General features: G+C 37.6%; 2 protein-coding genes and 1 long non-coding RNA gene across 3 annotated transcripts; 2 read left to right on the top strand and 1 right to left on the bottom strand.

Moving 5' to 3' along the window:
- On the bottom strand, nt 1-25,467 carry LOC114136176 (uncharacterized). The gene is made up of 3 exons (XR_003593752.1): nt 25,349-25,467; nt 1,262-1,368; nt 1-250 (listed from the first exon to the last, which is right to left on the bottom strand). It is a non-coding gene; the product is annotated as an uncharacterized LOC114136176 (long non-coding RNA).
- Nucleotides 6,926-10,015, top strand: LOC114136175 (elastase-1-like). The gene is made up of 8 exons (XM_028004006.1): nt 6,926-7,076; nt 7,309-7,406; nt 7,531-7,631; nt 8,276-8,401; nt 8,554-8,690; nt 8,762-8,904; nt 9,633-9,782; nt 9,895-10,015. Exons 1-8 carry the CDS (start codon nt 7,037-7,039, stop codon nt 9,904-9,906), a joined length of 807 nt encoding a protein of 268 aa, XP_027859807.1. The 5' UTR covers nt 6,926-7,036; the 3' UTR covers nt 9,907-10,015.
- pck1 (phosphoenolpyruvate carboxykinase 1 (soluble)) lies at nt 15,811-19,870 on the top strand. The gene is made up of 10 exons (XM_028004005.1): nt 15,811-15,943; nt 16,206-16,490; nt 16,939-17,123; nt 17,219-17,422; nt 17,539-17,726; nt 17,808-17,970; nt 18,070-18,294; nt 18,428-18,559; nt 18,659-18,754; nt 18,872-19,870. The coding sequence occupies exons 2-10, from the start codon at nt 16,267-16,269 to the stop codon at nt 19,327-19,329; spliced, it is 1,875 nt and encodes a 624-aa protein (XP_027859806.1). The 5' UTR covers nt 15,811-15,943; nt 16,206-16,266; the 3' UTR covers nt 19,330-19,870.

Below are 25,467 nucleotides of genomic sequence, written 5' to 3'. Positions count from 1 at the left end.
AATACTCATATAGTGATGCGTTTTTCAGCCACATTGTCCATGTAATACACACAGCTGCTGCCAAAAGGATTGAATAACAATGTGTCAGATTTTTAATCATCTTTGCTCCTCCTCCAACACTCGGAGGAGGAAGCTCGGAGCAGCCCGGCCCATTTCCACTCCGCTTGACCCAATCACGACTGCAAACCCAAGGCTGGGACCTTGGCAGCAGCTGAGCCCAGGGCGGAGGGGAGCGGGAAGAAGCAAGAAGCTGCAGGTGAAAGCAGCAGCAGTCATTAGAAGACGGGGACGGATGAGTAATGCACCCCGGGATCAATCAGGCACAAATGACCACAGGAGATCATCTTTCTCCAGCAGCAGGATCCTGCTACCCTGTCCTGCACCTTCCCCCATTAACCACATCACCCTGCGCCTTAAAGCCACCAGATATACAGGAGCAGGCTCAGAGAGGAATGAGGGAAGATGGAAGGACAGAATGTGATCAGGCGATGTAGTAAGAGAGTTGTCACGGACAGCAGGAGCGTATATTGATTGTTTTCGCTTTTGTATAATTGCAATTAAAGTTTGCAAGCAGGCGTATGGATCAGTTTCACAGATGTCGCCCATGCAGGGATGCAAGGCAGTATTGATGGATCCTTACACATTTCCGTGTCCAGAAGGGAAAGGCAGTAATAACCCCAGGCACTCAAACTGTGAGGCTGGAATACTACTAATAAAAAGCTGCTTTTTACTGACATGTAGCACCTCTACAAAGATCAGACAGGAAGATGTTAAACTGAACTGAATATTTGTGATTAAAACAGATTTAAATATTTTAAAACTTTATTGTCTTTCTTCTGGGAGGTACAAGAAAGAGGGATGAAAAACAATCATTTAATCAAATCATTAACATTCCCATTTATCCATTCATCTTCCAGTTTTGCTCAGAACTGGGAAATTTCAACTTCCCAGTCAGAAAAATCAACTGGAACGCTTTCTGAAGTCAGATTTCCCACGGCAACCTGGGAGCAACTCTGACTACCCCCAGTTACGACTTGTAAAGTGGACTTCAAGTTTCAATATGGTCGCTAGTCGCACCAAGAGTAGTAAGCTATGGTGGAAACATGTTTATTTTACAAGACACACATGTAAAAGTGAGTCTAAAATCAACATGAAAGTAGTGTTTGTTTATGGAAAGTAAAGCTTAAAAATTATGTTTGTAAGAGCTATTTGTGGGAGTCGCCATGTTGAAATTACAACTTCTTAGCTAGAACGCTGTTACCTTGTTTTTGACATCAAATCCGAGCTCCGAGTTCCTATATTTCCCAGGTAACTGGAACGCAGCATCAGTCCTTGCTGGGTAGCCAGCCTGTCTGTCTCCAGGTGTCACTGGAAGAGGCAGGAAAAACACAAATCACCAGTTTATCATATGGTGACACAAAAACAGCACAACTATCCATATACATTAATTCACACCTTTTACAGTCAACCAAGGTTAATTAACATAACTTGCATGGCTTTGGATGGCTGAGGGAAGCCCAGAAATCAGGAGACATTACCACCCTGAGAGGGATTTGAACCCAAGACTGGTATTTTGAGGGAACTTACCCCAAACTAATTAGTTTAAATTTAAATATTACATTTTAAATTCACTGAATATACTGTATGTTTTCAGTAAAGAAAGAGAGAGAACTCTGAAAAGTAGACTGGTTCCCTGATGACATGTCAGGAAGTCGCCATCTTTTGTTTTCTTTTTCAAACATTTTTGAATTAAAGGAAGAAAAAAACCTTGAAATGATTCTGTTATAGAAGTTGGCTGTGTTTGATTTAAAGAGACATTAACCTCTATTTGAAGACACATTAAAATAGAATTAATTTGGATTTCCATGTGAACTGAGACCAATAGGGCTTCACCTCCAGTACACTCCTGTAATTGGTTGCATAGATTTCCATTAAATCTGGTTTGCGGAGTCCTTTGATTTAGACTAAAAGCTACATTTTATCAAAGTTATGTTTGCAGTACTTTTTAAACAAAGCTAAATTAGAAATAATCCACAGGGTCGTAACGCTACATTAAATCTTGGCATAGCTACAGAGTCATTATGCTGCTTTCTGATGGCAGCATAATGATAATAGATTGGAAGTAGAGAGTTAATGGTAAACAGAAAAGATGAGCATGTGGATCATACTTCTGTCCAAATCCCAAGATACATTTTAAAAGCCAGGACTTTTTCCTAAGTGAAAGAGAGAGAAAAATTAGGAGAATTTACCATTTTACTAAGAGCTGTCATCTTTAAAAAAAAACTATTCACACTTTAAATGTCAGTTTGATGAAACATCACAAGGATATCTTCAGTCACATCATAGATGCTAAAAATAAAAAAAATTTAAAACTCAGTGACATCAGGACCAAAACCACTTTGCATTTCATGAAGGAAATAAATAGATTAGCTGAGTTTGATGTTGAGAAAGTGGCTAAATAATAACTGTTGATTTCAGATTCAAAGCAAACAGCATGAATAAAAGACGCGACATTATGTCACTTTGATTTGTATAAACATAAAGATAACGTCGTGCTCTACCTTGGGTGTGATAATGGTCATGGCTGCCTGGTTGTTATTGCTCCCTTGGTTCTGTAAATTACTCTGAAAGTGATCCAGCACAGTTTGCAGCTATAAACTCAAAGGCATTTTCTTTGGTGACAGTCCAACACAGTGTAATGAAGAACTTGGAAGTGGAAGAAAAAGGAACTGCTGCTTTAAAAAGGAGTGACACAGTTGGTAGCACTGTTCCCTTGCAGCAAGGGGGTTGAATCCTGACCTCAAGTTTTACTGAACGCAGTTTGCATGTTTTCCCAATGAATATTTGGGTTCTCTCTACCATAAAGTCCAAAAATCATGACTGCTAGGTTATTTTGACTCTTAGGCATCAGCATGTCTGAAACTCAAGTCAAACAGGTAACAAAATAGATGAATGGTTTAATTTCTTTTTACAAAGAACACCTCTGAAAAGATCGACGCTCACGTTTAGATTCATCTACATTTACTGTGACACTCCTGAGTAAAGCCAAGGGTAATAAACTGCCTTCAAAAATCACCTACTTGGTAAATAAAGTCCATCCATGTGTAATTTTATCTCACTTCAATCAAGCTGTTCTTTGGAGGCTTCTGAGGTATTATTGCTACAGAACAAACAGCATTATTAAGAAACACAAAATTGTAGACGTTTAAGCAAGAATTAGGTTCTTAAAGCAGCAGTTCATGTAAAATCAACTTTTTATAGTTTTACATCATGTTATTAATGTTATTTCCTCATCAAAAATATAGCTGGAGTGTTGCCTTGAGTTTTTCTTTCCATGCATGTTTGAGAAACAGTTGACTCTCCATAACAACCATTCAGTTGTGCAAAACGCCTGGGGGGACCTAGCTCCGCCTTGGAGACGAAGCTCCTCCCCCCACCCAGCTCCTTCAGACTAGCCAGCAGCAATTAGCAAACACCTGGTGGAACCGTTGAGCTCATTATTTGAGCTACTCCTCAGTGAAATGCTGATTAAAAATGTTGTTAAAGAGGAGCTTTGTTGTGATGACTTCCTGAAGGCGGAGTTTCAGAAAGAGCAGAATTTTTTAAAGAGATAGAGGCCTAGTTTCATGACATTAGATTATGTAACCAAATTTATTTTAAGTTATATTGGATATCTCCATGACATTTTTATAATAACTGAAGGTAACAGTTACTTGACTGTGCTATAAAATGGCAACCATGAGGCTAGAAAACACATAATACTGCACTGGCCCTTTAAACAAAATTCCTTATCTTGAGACATGGAGCACTGATCAATCCATCACGCTGTGAAGATTCTCCAACAGGGATGTAGATGCTGGTCAATGTTGACCAATGATGGAGCACAAACAAAGCTTGTTAAAGGCTGCCGTAGATGTGGGGATTAAGGTGACAAACGCCCTAAAACATTCAGCCAGAGCTACAGAGGGATGATCCATAGCAAAGTATATTCATTAGAACGGCCCAGTCAAAGTCACCATCTAAAAAATGTTAGTTTTTGACATTTTAAGCATTGGGGGAAAGTTGTTATTTTTACACTAAAATACAAAAGTTGTTGTTTGGGACACTGAAGATATTTTTATCATTAATAGCCTCTTCCTGAACTAATAACACTCCACGTGTTTTGCACTTTGTGCTTGTTGAAAGTGGGATTACAGCATTTACCATTATCTCATATTTATTGTTCTGTGTGAAGCCATTTTGTCTGCATGTTTTGTTTTGTTTTTAATGAACCACAGAGGTTTTGATAAAAGGACTGAGTGCTGCAAAGCAATGCAACTAATCCTCCTGTGAAAGCTTCACTTTAAACATTATTGTTTTCTTAGAAAATCCAAAGCAATTATGTGATATTGGCTCCGGGAAAAATAAAATCAGAGGCTGCAGTATGACAGAGTCAAAAATATAATTCAAACACCAATAACTTCATGTTGACATGGAGACAGAAAAGTACATGTTCAATTTTGTACAACATTCATTTTAACTAATCTTTTCTGTCATAATTATAACTACAATTATGAGAGGCTACTATTCTACTTTACTTTTACATAAATACCTGGAAAACTTGCCGTGTAAATGCAACCAGTTAAAACTGTTTGAAATAGTTGACAACAAAATGACACCTGCTAGTAACCTGCACGTTTGACAGGTTTATAAGAATATTTCACCTAAATTTTATTTTAAAAAACTGCTTTACATGTTCAACTGATGAAACAAGTAGTGATTTCCAGATTTATTGCCACTGCTGGTGATGATGCTTAAAAAATATATATTAAAAAATAGATATTTTTATTGCAGTAGAAGTTCTTCAATAGAGATTTTATTTTTATTATATTTGCCACAATATCAGTTTCATTAATGATATGGAAAAGTTCAGGTGAGCAACACCTTTCCTTTAGTCTTTGACACATTTGTGAGTCTAGAGTCGGAACAAAACACACATAAGAGTTAGGGAAGAGCAGGTAGAAAGTTTTGTAATAGGACAACAGGAAACTTACAAAATGAGCGTGAGGAAGAAGAAACCTGCAAAGAACAACAAAAACCAGGAATCTAGCATGTTGAGACAGGAGTGGAAAATGACACTGGATCCAGGTGAACTTAATCAGAGGAATGTGGAGCAGCTGTGGAGGAGAGAAAAACAAGGAAACTGATGGAAGGTGAATAATTAACACAAACAGAGCTGAAGTAGACACCAAAGAAACTACCCACTGAAGGAAAAATGGCAATTATCTAGGAGAATAAATCAAAACGCACAGAAAACAAAACGAAAAAACAACAACTTGGAAATCACCACAAGGAATTAAGCTATATGGCAAAACCCTAGTGACAATAATAACTGAATATGGCAAGACCTTTCCAACATTAATAAATAACTCTGAAATAATCAAAACACAGATATAAAAACCAAAAACCCAAACATGACAAAGTTCAAACTCTCTAAACGACCTGTAAAATTATGTACAAAAAATCTCATGTAAATAAAATACGATCTTTCTCAGTGGAAGATGTTCCCACTGCAATAAAATCTTTTACGTTTTTGTTTTATGTACATGTTTATCAGGTTCTTGATTCTTTTTTTCGTAATATTTCAACTTAGGAAGTTTAAAATCTAAGTCCATCATTTTTAATACAGCTGGCATTATTAACATGTACTCTGCCAAAACCTTTAACTTTCTATCACAGGCCCAATCAGAGCGTCCCAATCATTTCTTTGGAACCTCAATTTCCTGACAGTGTGTGTAAGACAACTTTGTGGGAACCAAATCGACTGTTCACTAATGAGAGGAAGCTATATCAAGAACCAACATCTTTAATTAACACATCCCCAGCACTTCCTGTCTTTGATCTCGCTGTTTGATTTATGCCTCTGTGAGAGAAGGTTGGTGGAGGGCTCCACGAGAAGTTGGGAATGGAAATGAAGATGTGCAATGAGAAAATGATGAAACCGCGGTGCTCCCGTTGTTCGGAAAGTCTCGCAGCATTAGGACCTTTCCCTTTGTGCAAAGGGCCAGCTCAATTACAAGCCAGCATAGCTATCTCTTCAATAGCCTGATAAGGCAATAATCCCAAATCCATGCCATTTTAATGACTTCCTGTCTAATTAAGAACTGCTTTACAAAAGATGGACACATCTGAGGCCGTCCTTTTGTACAGGAGCCTATTGTTGGAAATATCAGTGTGACCAGCGATGAACTACTAAGTAGTTTTTTTTTTCTTTGAGAAAAAGTAAAAAATAATCTAGTAATCCATGTTATTTATTACTCAATGTCAGAGAGGTTAGAACAAAGTGGAAATCCCCTGTTAGTTCTGATGCTGAACTAACATCTCTCCAGGTTGCAATGTAGGTGCTCACTTTATCTTTAAATGTTTATATTTCAGCAGTTTTAACTAATATTTCATGTTTCATCTCATGAATGTTTGGATGTTTCAAGTATAAAAACACCTAGCTAATCTGTCAGAAGCATTAAGAGGTGTGTGTTTCTGACAGGACATTTACAAGCTTTTCCGTTAGGTTTGTTAGTCTTTACTGCCCTCTAGTGTTGGAATTTAACACTGTTACATTAACAAGCACATATCCAGAAAGTGGAAAATTTGAAATGATAGAGGATTTTAGTAATTTAACATGAAAAACATTGATTGTAAAACAAATAAAATCAATACATTTAGTTTTCAGTTCTGGAGGTTCACATGTTGTCACATGAGAGGGACATATTACTTTAAACTGAAACCATGACAAACACAGACACATCAACCACTGACAGAATATATTCAAAAATATCCATAACCTTGGTGTCTCTGTAATTTTAGAACTGGAACTTTATCTGTTTGATATTTTCCATCACTGACCTAATCAAGAGGCGTGTTCCATTGGACTACATGAAACGGTGTGTGAGACAAACCACAGGTGCATGACTTTCCACTCCAGGTCAAGGTCTGGTTTGTGTATAAAAAACGATAGAAGCATTCGCTTCTTGCAGAATTGTTCTGACTTGACGCAAACATGTTCAGGATTCTGGTGTTGACATGTCTCGCTGCCTTGGGTAAGAATAAAGAGGCATGTACACTGAAAAAGAAATAAAAATACTCTAATTTGTTGCAGCTAATTTTATTAGTTTTGCTCAATTATATACTGTTTGTATGAGATCATTACTTTAAGTAAGCAGTAACTTCTATCTACCAGCTACATCATTTCTTGCTAGCTCTTACTGTTTTTGAAATTATGGAAGAATTTCTGTGTCAAAATCAAGTTGTTGTTTTTGTGTTTTGAACCAGCGGTGGCTGATCTGGAGCATGAGCCCAAGTACCTGGAAGACAGCGTGCAGAGAGTTATTGGAGGATCGGTTGCCAAACCTAACTCCTGGCCCTGGCAGGTAACACACCGCTGACGCTACTAGTTATATTTAATGTGTCTGATTTAAAATGGAAATCAAATGTGATCAAAACAAAATGACAAAAAACTTGAATTATTAAAGCCTGTGTTCATTCTCTTTTCAGATCTCTCTTCAGTACCAGTCTGGCAGCTCCTGGTACCACACCTGTGGAGGAAGCCTGGTCCGTACTGGCTGGGTGATGACCGCTGCTCACTGTGTGGACAGGTAGCGTAAAGAGTAAAGAGTCTTACCATGAAAATGTTCATGGTTTTGTGCTTACGCTTTTATTTGTGCTTATACAATCCAGTTTGTATAAGAAACTGTCATTTATTTAGTTGTCTTAAAATGTCTCCAGCTTGATTACACTTCTCACAACTTCAGAAAGTGTAAATAACAATTAAACTTTATGTTAATTCATTAACTATGATATCTCATAAGAAATATTTCTTTCATTGCATACTTTAAAATGTTATGAGTTAGTACCGCTCAGAATACCACTGACTATGTTTAATACATTTCCAAGGTGCATACAAAAATTGTTTGAAACAATATAAAAAAATGAAATAGGAGAGAAGGATTTATTTTTAAAAAGCTAAAGCTCAAGACAAATCTTAAAAACAATTTTACTACAGTTAGATTCAGGTACAGAATAATTGTTGCGAGGAGTTAAAACTATAGATTTTTTTATCTTTAAATATAAGAAAATGTATAAAATAATTGATACGGTTTTCTATTACTGAATGAACTTGTTTTGTTGTGTTTTTTTCAGCATCATGTGTTCTTTCTTTTTTGACTTGTGTATGGAAAAATTTTAAATGACTAAACATAAAGCTATCCTGACTACTTTATACTGTTTCTTTGTTTTGTAGTGCAAGAAACTTCCGTGTGGTTCTTGGTGAGCATGACCTGTACGTCAACGGAGGAACTGAGCAGGTCATCAGTGTGAACCAGATTTACATCCACCCCAACTGGAATTCAAACAATGTCGCTAATGGGTGAGAAATGTCTTTAACACAGTTATAACATAAGAAAACGTTTGATTCTGAGCTCACTGGGGGCTGAATGTGACTCTTTTAGTCTAAGCTTCAAACAGGTTTTTGTAAAGCATCTGGGATCCATGCCAATAGTTTTGCTTTCTGTATTTCAGATATGACATTGCTCTGTTGAGACTGTCCTCCAGCGCCTCCCTGAACAGCTACGTTCAGCTCGCCTCTCTGCCCCCCGCCGACCAGATTCTGCCTCACAACAACCTCTGCTACATCACTGGATGGGGACGCACCTCCAGTCAGTGCCATTGCACAATTATTTCCTATTCTTTATGCTAAAGCTAAATGCATCATGTTCCTTTTGATCAGCTGGTGGAAGCCTGTCTGATCAGCTGAAGGAGGCCTACCTCCCTGTGGTGGACCACAACACCTGCTCCAGCGGAGGCTGGTGGGGCAGCACCGTGAAGACCACCATGGTGTGCGCTGGAGGTTATGCTGAGGCTGGATGCAATGTGAGTCTGTTTCCTTTTTTTCTCTCATTTTTATTAATATAATTTGACATGTAGTTTGACATATCAGGCTAAATAGATACAAGTGGTACTTTTTAAATAAGTGCTGTCAATAAATTAAAAAATGCAATTTAATTAATCACACTCTGGTGCTCTGATTAATCACTATGCAAGTTTGAAGTATAAATATGCACAATTTCAAAAAATGTTTAGGAAAATGTTTCATTGTCTCAAACCAAATATGTCTGAAGATGCTCAGTTTTCCAGGTTTTTACATTCAGGAACGTTTAAAGAGTTAATTTCATTTCAAACGTTAACAACAGAAATAAGATGAAAAAGTCAAAACAAAAACAATTATGCTTATATGCAGTCCTGTATAATTGTCTTCAAGGAACTAAATTGATAAAAAGTTATACATTTTTTATCAAACTTTTTCTAGTTTTTCAAAAAAGACATGCCATCTTTCAGCCAGTTGCTGGGGGTGAGCCGTTTTCCAGGACATTAAATTCTGTCATGTCAATAATAAGCTAAAGCTTAAGATTTACAATGGAGTCCTCAGGAATACCACAAATGGACACTAGAGGGCAGCTGTCATATTTGTCACAGCTCAGAAACACTGGGATTGATTTCTCATAATGTCTTTTAGCTTTACATGGGCAAGTTTTTTGAATTTGAGGTTCTGGGAGCCTGGACCCCATCAAACTTCAACTTTTCTGTTTTTTAACTCTCAGGGTGACTCTGGAGGCCCTCTGAACTGCCAGGTTAATGGTAATTACTACGTGCACGGCATTGCCAGCTTCGTGTCTGGTCTGGGCTGCGACACCTATCAGAAACCCACCGTCTTCACCCGCGTGTCTGCTTACATCAGCTGGATGGACTCAGTAAGTGTTAACCATCCAAACTCTCAGTGTTTTTACCATAATTATTAATGACTCAAAATGATGGACTCCTAATGAGTTTTTACTTTTTCTTTCCCCCCCCCCCCCCCCCCAGATCATTGCTTAGGTGTTGCAGAATGCTAAGGTGCAAGACTGAGTTTGATTATGTTGGCATCTAAAGAAAAAACTATTGCATTCATCTCATTCTCCACAATTATTAAAATATCACAATAAACTTTGTGTGAAGGCTCGTTTTTTATATAAATAACAGCAAGCAAATTTATGTACCTCACCAGGCTTAAAAAAAAAAAGAAAAACAGTGGCCTGCAAATGTATTAATACCACTCTGCCTTTTTTTTTTTTTTGTATTTTGTCCTATTAGCAATCAACAACCACTCAAACTGGAGGAATTTTTCCCATGATCAGTGAAGCCCTAGACACAGTTAAAATGCATTATAAATGAATTAGTTTTTCTAATTAGCTTTTTTTTCCTGGTAAAACTTAAGTTTAATAGTCTTTGTCATTTATGCCTACTGAATTTTGTGTTGTTTTGTGAAAATGCCATTTTGCTTGTGATGGCAATAAAGATAAGGATTTTACAGGATTTATTCTAAAAGACGACGCTGAACTGAAATCTAAAATAAAGTTACTGAACACCTGGAAAACATCTGCAGAATACACAGTTTATACTAACTTCTGCAAACAAGATTTTATTTTTTTTTTGTCTAATAGCAGTCTGTTAACAGTAGTCTGTAAATGACTACTACATAATGTCAAAATTGTCCAAATTACAAAATAAATTCACAAACGTGCATGTCCTAATAAAAGTGGGTCTCTCTATGTTATCAGAGATGTGCAGATTTACGTCACCGCTCTTGGTACTTTACCCTCCTCTTCACCAGCTGCTGTTTGTTTCAGCGATTCACACACAGCAGTTCAGACTGATGGCTGCTACACTTTTGTCTGTTTTCCTCTTTTGCTGCCGTCACTCTGGTAACGCACATAAAAAGCACCAAATGTTCTCCAAACATCATAATGTGACAAACACTTGTAATGCACTTAAAACCTGTAGAGTCTCAGTCTCATCTTATAGTAGAGCACATCAAATTGTATGATGACATAACAATGAATGGGTCCTAAACCACTGGGAACCGCACCTGTGCTGGGACCTGGCTGTATTAGTACTGGGCCGCACAGCATCACTACCTAACGGGAAGACCAAGCCAGCCATTTTATTTTAAAAACCAGTGGAGTCCTTGCGATTTAACTAAAGAACTTCAGAAGTATTAAAGTAATATTTAAGCAGAGCAGGAAGACAAGAATGTGACAGCCAACATGGAGCATGGAGGACCTGGTCCAGCCCAACACCATGTTTATGATTTTGTAGTTTTATCATTGAAGCTGCAGTACGTAACTTTTGTAAGAAATATTTTTCACTTATTTGTTGGGGAAAAAAAAAAGTTAGTGCCGTCAATCACAATCTCATGTAGCGCTGCTCATTCTTCGTCCCTCATTGCTCTGCAGCTAGCAGAGACTTTAGTGAATGCTAAGGTTAGTTAGAATAGCCACAGATAACAGCGGATAAACGGTTTTCCTATACCAGTACATTGTTTCTCCACCATTAGCACATTTAGCAGTGGGTACACGAGGTTGATTGATTGATTTTTGGTTGGGTGCATTTCTTCAGACTGCAATAGTAGCTTGTAGTAGATCGATCTTTGTCATATATTTTATTTATCAAATATGTAAATAAAACTTTTTAGAAATGTTACATACTCTAAATCGGAAGCCCCCAAACAAATACTTCTTATGAAAAACGCAAATATCTCTCTCTATGTATATATATATACATATATAGCTTAAAAAGTTATTAGAAGTAGTTGAAGTATATAGGTACAAAATGGAAAGTGGTTGAACTGAAATGGCAACATCACAATACAGAAAGTGAGTAGAAACTGGTGAAGACTTTGAAAGCCTGCTTCTGAAATGGGATTTGGGAATTAGACTCTGTGTGAAGGAAACAAGGAGTCTGCAGACAGGATGCATCTGATGAAGATGTCAAGAAAGGCCTGGTGTTTCACTGGTTAAAACAGGAAAAACTGTTTTTCCACCACTAGCACTAGGGGGAGAAAAGGTGACGTGGTTATCCTTTTATCTATGAAAGTGAAAGCAATAGTGAAATGCGTCTCATGATCTAATCAAAGGAACCGATGCTGTGAAGGCAACAAGCACAAACCAGTAATGGGTGGAAAATACTTGAAAAGTCCTGTCACCAAACAAGTACTTTTTCTTTATTTTTTAAACAAATTTTTATATGAGATTTAGAAGTAAATATAGATAATACTATTAGCAGTTTGCAGATCTTCTTTGTGTGAAACATGAAATGGCAGCTGGGAAGGAATATGCAAAGTAAAATTATTCAGGAATATCATCATAAACTGATTGTACTTAATAGTCCCCCTGAAGAAGCAAATAAAAAACAAATGTGTTTTAAAAAGGTTGTTTTTTTTTTAGCACTAATGGTCCTCATTCAACAGGAAGGGCAGAGAGAAGAGAAACACAGGCTAAGGCTAAAATAATGCAGACTGAATTATGACCCCATTAAAAACTTACTTTGATGTTTTATGAAAAGTTTGTCTGTCTCATGACATTTGTGCCACACATTACTGTGCCAAAGTATCCACACACTAGGCTATTTTAATCCAACAGTAAGGATGTGTTTGTTTTTTAAAAAATATTATTTTGATCGTCTGAACTAAAAACAAACCTTCCTCTTGGCTGACCTCCTCCTTTCACTGATGAAGATGGGAAAACTGTTTCCCTTAATCAAACAACTGCTACATAAGACTATCTATAGATTTTGAAGAATACTTAAATTCAGGGAAAAATTACTTTCTTCCTCTATATTTATGTGACTAACCTGCAGTCTGGGAGTGTAGATTCAATGTAGTTCTTTAGAACAGCAATGCAATATGATTTCAAATTTATGCTGCAGGAGAAAATACATTTAAAAAATTTATTTTTATTTTAACAACCGATTTTTATTTTGCGTGTGGACGAGCACATTATTGAATGAATGACTGGAGAACTTGTTGTTTTTGTTCAACTTTATCAAATTTTTTCCCTCATTCTACTTAAAAATAAATCGCCGACCAAAAAAAACAACCTAAATCAACACTGATGCAGTTACACATTGAAAGATAACATCCATTTCATCATTTGTTTTTCTTTTTGCTCACACACAGGCACGTATCTAACAAAATAACATTATCTCTTGCTGAGAAAGCTGTTCAGTCAGCAATGCTGTATTGATGTCTTTTGCTCTAAATAAACCAAGCTCCTCATGGAAGCACCAGTCAACTCGCACACACACACCCAGCAACCTGGTTGGAACCAGTTCCTCTTGGGAAATTGATCACTCTACATGCTCTGCATTGTTTTCATCACTGACTTTGCTTCACAGTTTAGGATATAAAACTTAAAGAACTTATAACCATCAGGTGTAATACATTTGTTTAGGGTATTTACAATGCTTGAGCAGAGCAATAGTAAAATAGCTTAGCTTGTGTTGATTCAAGTTGGTTGGACTAAACCAATGACTTTCCGATAACTTCAGAGAGAAATATATATTAAAGCTGCAAATTCCTTCAAATTTCTTTATTTCTGGGGCTTTAACCTGGGAAATCTATTGCGCTAGAGGTCCATTGCAATTTGATCACAGATTAGGGGGAAAAAATTAATGTTTAAATAAATATAATCCTAAACAAACAGAGAATTATGATCCTTGTCAGAATGAATCAGCTAAGCCTGCTGTGAGAAAACAAGAGACCGCAAACCTGAATAACCAGAAGGGCCGAGTTAAACAAAGCTTTACATAACTCTGCATTTATTCAGAGTATCAACTAATTTCAGTCAGAGAGTAAACACCTTAATTACCGACGTAAATCAAGCCAGTCATACAAAGATAATGAGGGTTATATTTTAAAAAATGAGCAAAAACATGAACTGATCTAAAGTTCAGGCCAAATGTTCTGTGACTTTGGTGAATTGATGTCTATAGTACGCTGTGCGTTTGTTCCAGATACAAGAGAATTCAAGTCTCAAGACATTAGCTGGGAGGAATCGGAAAGTTTCCTTTCTTTAATTCATCCACTTTGTGAGATAAACTAAAGTGGATGTTAAACTAATTAATATGCCTGATAGGTCTGTCACACTGGGGAAAAAACTTAACAATTTAAGTCATTGCCAGCTCAAAATTGACTACCATCATGTATAAAAACTTTAAATGCATTGGACTTTAATTAGCATCAAGTATATGGAGTTATGGAGTAGTGCTAAACATAAAAATGAAAAGGTAAGATTGAAATGTGCAGACTGTCCTAGTTTTATAATCTGCCAGGACGTTATTGTTGTTGTTAGTGCTGTTCATAAAACAGCTTCAAAGAATGTTTTGTGCAATCATAAGTTCCTCTATGACACATTTTCTTTTTCCATTCATTCATCTTTTTTGCCCAGTTATCAGTTTTAGAAACTTGTGAAGTTATACTGAATATTGTTTCTGCCACTGTAGATTTTTGGCAATAACTTAGCTGTATTTTAAAGTTAATCCTGAAGAAAATGGCAAATGTATTCCATAATTCATCAGCAAAGTTAAGTGTCTACTTGAAAGGGGAGATTTAGTTAGTTTTTGCTTTCAGTCTTCAGGTGTTTTAGTGTTAAGGTTAAAAGGAAAAACAAAAATCTCAAGAGAAGCAACTGTTTTTGCCCACACAAGAAAGGTCAAGAGGCCATTTCCAAACAACTTGGAAGTCTCTTATTCAATTACCAGATTCACTGTTTGCAAGTTTAAGTTGATATACTTCCTAGCTGTAGACATCACAAAAAGCTCATGGCAAAGTAAGGCAGTATTTAGAGCCATTTTGGTAATCCAAGAGCTTGTTCTCAGATTCCACAGGCCAGTTTGCATGTTAAACTATGAGTTTCTCTCAGGATAACACCACCAAAAACTATGAAGGCTTTCTGAAATGAATACAGCAGCCAGAAATCTTGGACAACATTTTTAGATTAGTAGCTGCCATCAGTAAAGGAGACACATTTTTGAAAGATTAGAAGAAATCGGCTGGACATCAATAAAAGCTCTACCAGCTCACTGTTGGCAGCATTTGACCCAAACCCTGATCTAGCAAGAAGTCAGGTTTCTGTAGTCTTCATTCCCCTGTACTGTATCTTTGCTGGAACTTTTACAGCATGTCAAACTTAAAGATGACGTTAATCAAATGCAAACATCTCCTCTGTTAAAACAACGACTATAAGCCTCTTTATCTACAGTTCTCTGTGCAGCACATGCATGCGCACACCAACCCGACTGGACCTTAAACTCAACAAGCCCACAGATGTCAGCCAATACAAAAAAGGCCAGCAAAAATGTTCTTAACGTCACACTGCAGACTCACGACAGTGAACCCTGAACTTGCATCACTTACAGTGCCAAAGTTCAAAATCTTTTGTTGCAGCAAGTATGAAGGAAGTTATTGAATGTTAAATATCTTAGTCAGGTTAAACTGACTTCTACAGAATGAATAATTCACATAATTATTCATTCATAATTCATAATTATACAAATGTGTTTGTGAATCACACAAACATTTATGTGATTCAAATGTGTTTGAATCACAAAGAAAACATTTTCTTAAGGAATTTTAGATATAAAAAAAGAAATTTTGCTTTTCACCTAATACTAAGTCGCCAATATATGTACCATTCAAACAAGCCCATCTCTCAATTAATTAAAGACATCACAGATTATAATTGCCTTAATTAGCAAAAAGCTGACGTCTCTTCAGTCTGAGATTTGAACACTTTATCATCATTCATCTGACACCGGGGAGAACCAGTTCTGTGAAGATGACATGACGTCCTGTGGCTAGTTAATAATTATTCAGTGGCATGCAACACTCATTTCAGGACGACGAGGTTATGCACACACCTCCTGGCACATCCCCTCCCTCTCGGAGGGAAATCCCAGGGTATAAAAGGAGCAAACCTTCTCCAGAGCAGACACAGCGGACCAAGAGTCCTAAACTCAGCCGAGAACAGCCATCACCGGGAAGCTTCAGCTGATGAGGCCAAGCTAACAACTCCTTGCTCCCAACAAATTGTTGAAGGTAATTTCGAAACTCTGTTTTGCAGCTCTTGTATGCATGGAAGGATGAGAGAGACATAAAATGAAATGTTACTGGACGTATCAGAGCTGAAACCAGAATCTGAACAATTGTGACTTTTTCTGTGCAAAAAGCTAACTTTTATCTCCTGTACCTCTTTTTTCTCTTCATGATTTTATCTTTTTCCCCATTCTCTTTTGCAAACTTTCTCCCAACCTTTTTCTTATTTTACCTTCCACTACTTTCTCCCCACCCTTCACTCCAGACATCCTCTCATCTTTTCTCTCACAGTCTATCGACTTGCTGTTTCTTCAGACTTCTTCACCATGCCTCCTCAGATCCAGTCACAGAACCAGAGCGGTCTCAGGATCCTGCAGGGCGAGCTCAGTGCCCTCAGCCCGGCGGTCAGAGAGTTTGTGGAGACCAATGTGACCCTGTGCCAACCCGAGTCCCTTCACATCTGCGATGGCTCGGATCAGGAAAACCGAGCCATCCTAACTCAGCTGGAGGAACAAGGGATGATCAAGAAGCTCACCAAATATGAGAACTGGTAGGTTGATCTGAAGCATTTAACTAGGGATGAATTTCTTCATGTGAAGGATTTCTCTTTGTAAGGTTTTTCTAATTTGTTGCAAAGTGCTGCAAAGAAATAGGAGCTTAACAGTTTTAGTTTGAGATACCTATCACTATAGCTGGAGTTGTTTTTGGAGCAAAGCATCAGTGGAATCAGTAAATTGTCCAGTCATGTTGTTGTTGATGACAGTTTGCATCATTCAGCCGTCAGCAGTTGTTTTGATTGACAACATACCTAGAAAATATCGTGCAGTCTGACATACCAGAAAGTCCAGTTAGTTCAGCTAACTAGAAGTGTTTACCAGCAGCTGCAAAAGGTGCAGATGAAAATGACTTGCAAGAAGCTTAATATCTGTAAAAGCTACAACTTTTACAGATATGCTGTGAATTTGTCTTTCTTATCCCTTATATTTCTAATTTTACAGCTGGTTGGCTAGAACAGACCCAAGAGATGTGGCTAGAGTCGAGAGCAAGACGGTAATCGTGACTCGAGAGCAGAGGGAAACGGTGCCCACGCTACTGGGAGGTGGGACCAGCCAATTGGGGCGTTGGATGTCCCCAGAGGAGTTTGACAAAGCCATGGCTCAAAGGTTCCCTGGCTGCATGAAAGGTACTACAGTGATGAATGTGCATTTTAAATCAGTTGATGAAAGTAAATGAAAGAAAAGGCAATTGTAAGCAATCCTTTTATCTTTCTGTCTTCAGGTCGCACCATGTATGTGGTTCCCTTCAGCATGGGCCCTGTCGGTTCTCCCCTCTCTAAGATTGGCGTCGAGCTGACTGATTCCCCCTACGTGGTGGCCAGCATGAGGGTGATGACCCGAATGGGGAAGACTGTGCTCAACGCACTGGGAAACGGCGAGTTTGTCCGCTGTTTGCACTCCGTCGGCTGCCCTCTACCACTTAAAAGTACGCCAAAAAAAGTTTACCAAACATGTATTAATATGATATTTTTTCATTTTCCAAATGTTCCTGCAAACCAAAATAATTCACATATTTTAAAAATGCTCTGATTTTCCTTTCAGCACCCCTGGTAAATAACTGGCCCTGCAACCCTGAGCAGACCCTCGTCGCCCACATCCCAGAACGCAAACAAATCATCTCATTTGGCAGCGGTTATGGCGGAAACTCCCTCTTGGGAAAGAAGTGTTTCGCTCTCCGCATTGCCTCACGAATTGCCAAGGAAGAGGGCTGGCTTGCTGAGCATATGCTGGTAAGCAACAGGCAAAAGGATTGAAGCCACTTCCAACAGCTTTTTCATTTTTGAAGAAGACTAAATGTTTCTCCTGTTCAGATCCTAGGCATCACTAATCCTGCTGGAGAGAAAAAGTACATGGCAGCAGCCTTCCCTAGTGCCTGTGGTAAAACCAACCTGGCCATGCTCTGCCCAACACTGCCTGGCTGGAAGGTTGAGTGTGTCGGAGACGACATCGCCTGGATGAAGTTTGACAACCAAGGTAAGAAATCTTTCACTGGCCACCAGCTGTGGAAAACTGAAATATCATGAAATATGATGAACAACTACCAAAACTAACAGATGTTATTCCTGTTCTTAGGCAACTTGCGTGCAATCAACCCTGAGAATGGATTTTTTGGTGTTGCACCTGGTACATCAGCTAAAACCAACCCCAACGCCATGGCGACCATTGTTAAGAACACCATCTTCACAAATGTGGCAGAAACCAGTGATGGTGGCATTTATTGGGAGGGAATGGAGCAGGAACTGCCTGAGGGAGTCACACTCACATCATGGAAGAACAAGCCCTGGAGTTCAGAAGACGGTAAGAAACTCACAGGATTAAAATAAGATCAAAACAGATTTCATAAATTACTTAGATGTCTAATAAAAACACAAACTGTGTATCCTGGGTAAAGATAAAAAATAAAATAACTGTCTTATCTTTCTCTCTATAGGGGAACCCTGCGCTCACCCCAACTCTCGCTTTTGCACCCCAGCAAGTCAGTGTCCTATTATTGACCCACAGTGGGAATCACCAGAAGGAGTCCCCATTGAAGCCATCATCTTTGGAGGCAGGAGGCCAGAAGGTGAGCAAATATTGAATCAAGAGGAGTAAAGATGTAAATTGGGAGCACAAAGCAAGAGAAGATTAGCAAAGATGCAAATATAACTCTGATTCTCTTCAGGTGTTCCTCTGGTGTATGAAGCCTTCAACTGGCAACATGGAGTATTTGTTGGCGCAGCAATGAGGTCAGAGGCCACTGCAGCAGCTGAACACAAAGGTCAGTGACACTAAAAAGATCTCCTTTTGTCTTTTGGGTATTTTACAATCTGCAACCCCACAGAAGTGAAGTAAAGCCACACTTACTCACAGCCTCTCTCATTTTTTCTTTACCTAGGCAAGGTAATCATGCATGACCCCTTTGCCATGCGACCCTTCTTCGGCTACAACTTTGGCCAATACCTCTCTCACTGGCTGAGCATGGCCGACCGCCCCGGTGCCACGCTGCCCAAGATCTTCCATGTCAACTGGTTCAGAAAGAGCCCCAAAGCTGGCTTCCTCTGGCCTGGCTTTGGAGACAACATCCGCGTTTTGGACTGGATGTTCAGGCGAGTGGACGGCAATACCGGCGCCATGCCTTCCGCGGTGGGCTACCTGCCCTGCAACGACTCCCTGAACCTCCAGGGCCTAGAGGGAAAGGTGAACTTCAGTGAGCTGTTCTCCTTGGAACATGAGTTCTGGCAGAAGGAAGTGGAGGAAGTGAGAAAGTATTTCACCACACAGGTGAATGATGACCTGCCCAATGAGGTGGGCCATCAGCTGGAGCTGTTGCAGCAGAGGGTGAAGCAGATGTAATGAGGAAGAAAGCATGGGTTAGGTATTTTAAATGGAAACTACATGGATTTTGGTCTTCAGCTTTGTCAGTTATAAATGTATGAAATTCAAAAAGCTAGTTGAAATTTTAAAATATTTCTTCATAAACTTTAATTTCACAACCTTTATGAGCAATCCTTCTTTTAATATTTTTCCACGTTGTTTTCCTCTCTGTTACCTAGCAAGAAATACCTAATGATGATACTTTTTGGCATGACTAATTTCCTCCAGAAATATTTATTTTCCATCCATATGCTGTTGTAGCAGGACTGTGTATTTAAAACCAATTGCAATATGTCTATTTAAAGGTAACTTATTTGAGATATATGTCATAGTTTCATAACCATGTAATTGTATGTGGTCCTTTTTATGGCTCTGTTCCCTATTTAAAGGGATAACTGTTTTCTGTTCATGTTATTTGATGTCTTAATTTATTTTTATACAACACTGGTGACGTTTTGTTCTGTTTATTATAATTTGGATCTCTTAAATGAGAAGACAGCAATAAATGCATTTGAAGATATATTTGTGATTCTGATTCATTTTTCAATGGTTTGGCCATGATGGCTTTCCTCCTTTTATCATTAGGACATCAACAGATAACCCACAATTATATCAAAAAATATTTTACAAACACACAAACTCTGCAATGTACTGAAAAGTAGCAATTAGCATCATCTGAAACAAATGATTCAAGAACTAAGACAACACGACTAAGGAGTTGCATCAAATGAATTGAAACGTCTGGTTAAATATTTCACAATGTTAGACAAAAAAACACTTACAAAATTCTGATATTTTAAAGACCAAGACAAAAACATATATATACATATATGTAACATTTATAAAATTACTAATTTATGCAGTAGAAATTCTTATCCAAATCAAGGATTTTCAGTATAAAAGCTTTGAAACCAATACTTAAGGTCAGTATTTGTATAATATATCTTAGAACAGAATAAATACTTCCAGTGACATTGTATAGTATTTACTGTACATTCACTTGTCCTCAAATTTCAAAATAGGCTGAGCAAACAGAAAACACAAGAAAGAATATATATACAAACATGAACTCTCACTTTCACAGACTTTGGGTCTCTATCTGACATATTTTTGGTTAAAACATATTTGTCCTTCATTTAGTGAAGTTATTTCCAGTAGGTAGAGTATCCCAAAATTTTATGTAAGAGTAGTGATACTTAATAATAATAATAATAATAATAATAATAATAATAATAATAATGGGGGACAAAAAAACCAAACCACATTTAAATATAATTTGGTTTAGCCGTCTAATGTTTTTACACAACGCTGATACATCGTATGAGTTCAGGATCCTATTTATGCCTAAATGTTTTAGATCAGAGTTAAGCTACTGCTCTGAAAATGATCAGGCGCTGGAAAATAATAAAAAAGCAAACTAAGTACAATAAAACATTAACATACAGAAGCTTAAAAGATCAGAGGATGAGGATGTTAAAATTCAAAAATATGCAAAGTATTAAATTTCAAAGTCAAAGTCATCCCTTTTTTTTTAAAACTGGTGTTTTTTTCAGTTCTCTTCATAAGCAAAAACATCCCAGATGAACATGGTGTACAAAACCCCCGATCGTCATCACCTGTTTGTGGGAGGCCACATGTTTCTGTCCCAGTGGTCGCTGTGGTTTCATAACAGGTGAAGATAATGAAAGGAACCACAGTTAATCATCACTCAGATGTTTTAACCTTCTCTCACATTCAAATTCTGTGTGCTGATCAAACTTCTGCTCTTTCCTGCTTCTGTAATCTGTTCCAGAAGGATTTTAAAAACAGAATACAAACAAGTGTAAGGTGCTTCAGTAACAGCTGCTGGCCAATTACAAGGAACTCCCCTTCTTCATTATGGATGCAACAAAAGAAAAACGTTCAGATTTTTATTCAAAGTCCTTCACCTAAATGTTGTCAAGCTCTGAATGGTATTTAAGTTTTATCTTTTCTTGCTTTACCAGGTGCAAACAAACACACCTAAATGTTTTCAGAAGTGATCTTAACGTCACTTCATCAAATTTAAAAGTCCACACCTGTCAGCTCATTTGCTGCTGGTCTAATCTTTTACGATGTGTGGATTTTCTAATGATGTTCATAATACAGCATAGGCGTAACGTCCTGAAGGACTGGTGTGGACATGTCCCCTCCAACTCTGGCATGAAGGGGACAGTCCCCAACAATATTTCCTTTATGTGCCTGCATCTACAGTATGTAACTCGGCAGCAGCTGCACGTTGTATTCAAAGCATTATAAGCCAGGCAATGCTTTTTAAAATTTCTTTATAAAACGTAAATGGCAAATCCACTCAGTGATCTAGTGGATTGGACATCATGTGACTTACTGTGCGCTACATGCGCTGTTGCTTTACATTGAGTCAGGAATATCGGTGGTCGGGGAAATGACACAATCAAGCAAAGAATCTGAGAAGGGGATGCAAAGTTTTGAGATTAATTGTCAACACTACGATAGCAAGAAACAAGGTAGAAAAGAATCATGTTTCACAGGTCCATTAAAGCTTTTCCAAAAAGCTTTAATTAAAAAATATATATATAAAGAAAGTGGAGAGTAGGTTAGTTATGCTAGCTTAACTTTCATCACCTTAACATGTACTCTTGCTGCGCAGTTCGGAGTATTTCGGTTCAATTTACACAAAAATAAGGAAGTGCAGGTGTTTAAGTTAGCTAATCAACCACCGCTAATGTTCAGGCATCACTAATGATAGCAAAATGGAAATTCAAAAACATAAATCTGCTGGACAGAATGTTCTGTTTGGTGTTTTTATGTCATTTTTGTGTTTGAAATGTTTTTGTGGGGGTTTTTTGTGTGTGTGTTAATTCCTGATGCACTTGAATCTGTGCTCTGAGCTCCCTGGGCTGTTGTCCATTGGTTGCCATGGCAATGAGTCCTTGTGTGTGTGACATTAAGCTGACACGCTGAGAAAAATAAATAATACAATCACCCGTTTTTCTACATTTTTCCCAGGGCAAATTGCATAATTTGTTCATAGAACGTGGCGATATTCAGAACAATCATCAAATAGGATGAAATATTTCATAAAGCATACAGAGACAAAGTTTGTTACATTTTAAATCATGGATCCTACCAAGTAAAATTAAATTATGGGCCATTATAAAGATAAATTGGCCTTGAACTGACAGAAACCAAACTATAGATTTATTAGCAGAGAGAATATATATTTTACATATCCAAACATCAGTATCTTAGTTTTAAGCCACATTTTATTGAATCCAGTAATATTAACCAACTGCCCCAACCTGACCCAAAAAAGGTTTTGCGTCTTTATTGTTTGCCATATTAAAGACACATCATATCATCTGCTATATGTAAGTCAGCAAGACAAAAGTTTTGCCAACCAGCTGAGGGACAGCTGTGGAATCAGAATCACATAATTGAAAAATACAAAGTTTGTACTGACAAGTATTCATTTGGTTTACACTGAAGTTACTTATTGTTTTAGAAATGTTTAATAACATTTTGATTGTTATAGAATCTCATGTTGATGTTCAGCACTTGCTAAAATCAGACAATAAAAGGCAACTATATGATAATTCTACACAAAAAATATTACTGAATTGTAGGTAATCATTCAGCAAATACAGGCTGATTCCATAAATTAGAATGACTGAGAAGTTCCTTTGTCAGCCGTTCCATCACCAAGTGAAAGACATGTTTATATTTCATAGTATGTTTAATACCTCCTAAAAGATTATTTTCAAAAGATACTATTAATCTGACAACCCTGATCAGGACGTATTTCCTAATTTATTGAATAAGACTGTATGGCATTCACATGTAAGTTTTGGCATTATTCTTAGCAGTAGAAAAGAAAAGGTCTACATTAACTGTGAGTGCATCATGACTCTACCATCCCCTATTCCCCGGCTCCTCTACGTCCCCACCAACTTGCAACACAAAGTTACACCCTTATAATACAGTATGTGATAAAAAACAAAGCTTTTACATGAGCTGTATATCAGTTGCAAAGTGGTGACCTTTGCCCTACATCTTTAAATACCAGAATCTTGGTTAGTATATGTCTAAGTAAATCTTCACCACTTCTGAAGAAAAATCTCCCCACTGATTCTTTTGGCAAGGAGACAATTATTTTTTTCAGGTTATGCTGACAATGATTTACTTGTTTTCTGCCATCTGCAGACGATCTGAATGTTCTTGTTTTTCAGATGCCTTATCTGAAGAAATAATTGCCTTGCAAGAATGTACACCATAATTGTACACCATGTCCCAAACATGTTTTTGTGCTCAGCTCTTATCACATTTTCTCTTTGTGATTTAACCGGATTATCTGTGAATTTACATATTTGTCTCAGTTTATGTGCCATGTTCCTGTTTTCTAGTTTTTTATAGCCTTGTTATGTAACATGAAAGATCAATTACTCTGAGTATTTTTGCAACAGTTTTGGTTTTTAGAAATTTTATCGTCACACCATTACAATGTATAGTGTATATATTTCCTCACATCATTTTTAATTCTACTCAATCTAAAAAACAGTAAAAAAAATTAAAAATCTCAATTTTTTTTTTTCCAACACACTGAGATCTATAGCCTGATGAATGTAATATTATTATTTTTCTGAGCAAAACAATTATTTCAGCTTTTCTGCACCAAACGGGGACATTATGACAGCCTACGTCAGACTGCCCTGGGCAACTTTGGCTACAACGTAGTAACTTATCACCACCAGTGTGCCAATCTGTTCTAGTTAAAGAGCTGTACTATATTTTACCATATAGTAAAAGCTTTCATTTTTTTTGCTCTATTGAAATATACAGGAGGTACATCCCGTGTCCTCAGTTTCAGGATGTGCAAATTGTGTTAATATTCAATATGCATGTATAAAAACATCATGAAAGGATTGTACTGTGAAAGTTGAGATTATCTCACAAGCGAAGTTGTAATTCCCAGAGAACATGAATGAACAAGCGAACACTGTTTCTAATCTAAGAGATAAACTCTTTTATCTCTGAGAACAGATTATCAGCTGCTACTCAGACAAAGGCTTGGAGTCCAGTGTTATACAGTAAGAATTAGTGTTAATTTTGTTGGATTTAAGAAATATTTTCCCAATTTTCAAAGAGATTTTTGAGAGTTTTCCATATTTTGTCTCTCATCTGTTTTGGGCCTTTCTTCTCTTCCTTAATACTTACCAAATTTTAACAAAATCCACTTTGACAAAAAGAAAAAAAAAATACTAGGCCAGTCAATGACAAGGCATCACAGACACAGGGCACCACAAATGCAGAAGCACACTCCCCTCCAAGTTTGGTTACAGTAACTGATTAACAGTCATATTTTTATGGAAGAAAGTCAGAGTACCCGGTGAGAACCAGATCATGTATGGGGACAACATGCAAACTCCATGCAGAAAGAGCCCAGGGTGAATATTCAACCTCACCTCACCCTTCTTGTAAACTGAAATGGAACTGAACTAGAAATATCACTTGTTGTCCATCACTACAAAAATGTAAAGTGCATCAATTTCTGGTTTTGAAGCTCATTTAAAGTCAGGCTGCATTTATAAAGCCAAACTGTACAAACACCAAAAGGTCATTTTAGAAATCATCTCAGCAGATTTAAACTCACAGGTTGAATCAATGCTTATTGGAGATAGACTGAATGCAAAGTTGAAAGGTCTTGAAACTAGTGCGAAATTAGTGCACATACAGCAGCTTACTTGGGAGAAATGGTGCATGTCTTGTGTCACATACAACAATTTACACAAAGTCTCAACAGCTAAGTATTTCATTGTTCACAGACAGCTGAGTAAGGGAGAACAGAAGGAAGGGAACAATGTGAAGTTGTGCAATGAAAGGAGGACAGTCTGCCGCGTCAAAGGTGAGTCCTTATCAGCTGAGTGTGTGAATGTAATATTTGCACAGCGAGCTGATAGAGCTGACACAGTAACACGGCCCAGAGGTCCAGTCAGACTCTCACCTCCAGTAAAACGTCAGCAGTGACGCTTCCTGGCCGTGGGGCGCTGGTGGTCAAAGCTCAGAGGGAATTCCAGACGATCCAGGAACACCAACTTCTGTACTCTCTCATGTTTAACATAC

This window comes from Xiphophorus couchianus, chromosome 20, assembly GCF_001444195.1.
Source record: "Xiphophorus couchianus chromosome 20, X_couchianus-1.0, whole genome shotgun sequence".
In the NCBI taxonomy this organism is placed as follows: Eukaryota; Metazoa; Chordata; class Actinopteri; order Cyprinodontiformes; family Poeciliidae; genus Xiphophorus; species Xiphophorus couchianus.
Note: the sequence above shows the minus strand (reverse complement) of the source record. Positions and strands in the feature narration are given on the sequence as shown.

Bases quoted from the DNA above. Each gene is read 5' to 3' on its own strand.
- LOC114136175 (XM_028004006.1), top strand. From the start codon at position 7,037: ATGTTCAGGATTCTGGTGTTGACATGTCTCGCTGCCTTGG. The intron at 7,632-8,275 runs GTAGCGTAAAGA...TTTGTTTTGTAG, and splicing joins GCTGCTCACTGTGTGGACAG to TGCAAGAAACTTCCGTGTGG. The intron at 8,691-8,761 runs GTCAGTGCCATT...CCTTTTGATCAG, and splicing joins TGGATGGGGACGCACCTCCA to CTGGTGGAAGCCTGTCTGAT.
- pck1 (XM_028004005.1), top strand. From the start codon at position 16,267: ATGCCTCCTCAGATCCAGTCACAGAACCAGAGCGGTCTCAGGATCCTG. The intron at 17,423-17,538 runs GTACGCCAAAAA...TTTTCCTTTCAG, and splicing joins CTGCCCTCTACCACTTAAAA to CACCCCTGGTAAATAACTGG. The intron at 17,727-17,807 runs GTAAGCAACAGG...TCTCCTGTTCAG, and splicing joins GGCTTGCTGAGCATATGCTG to ATCCTAGGCATCACTAATCC.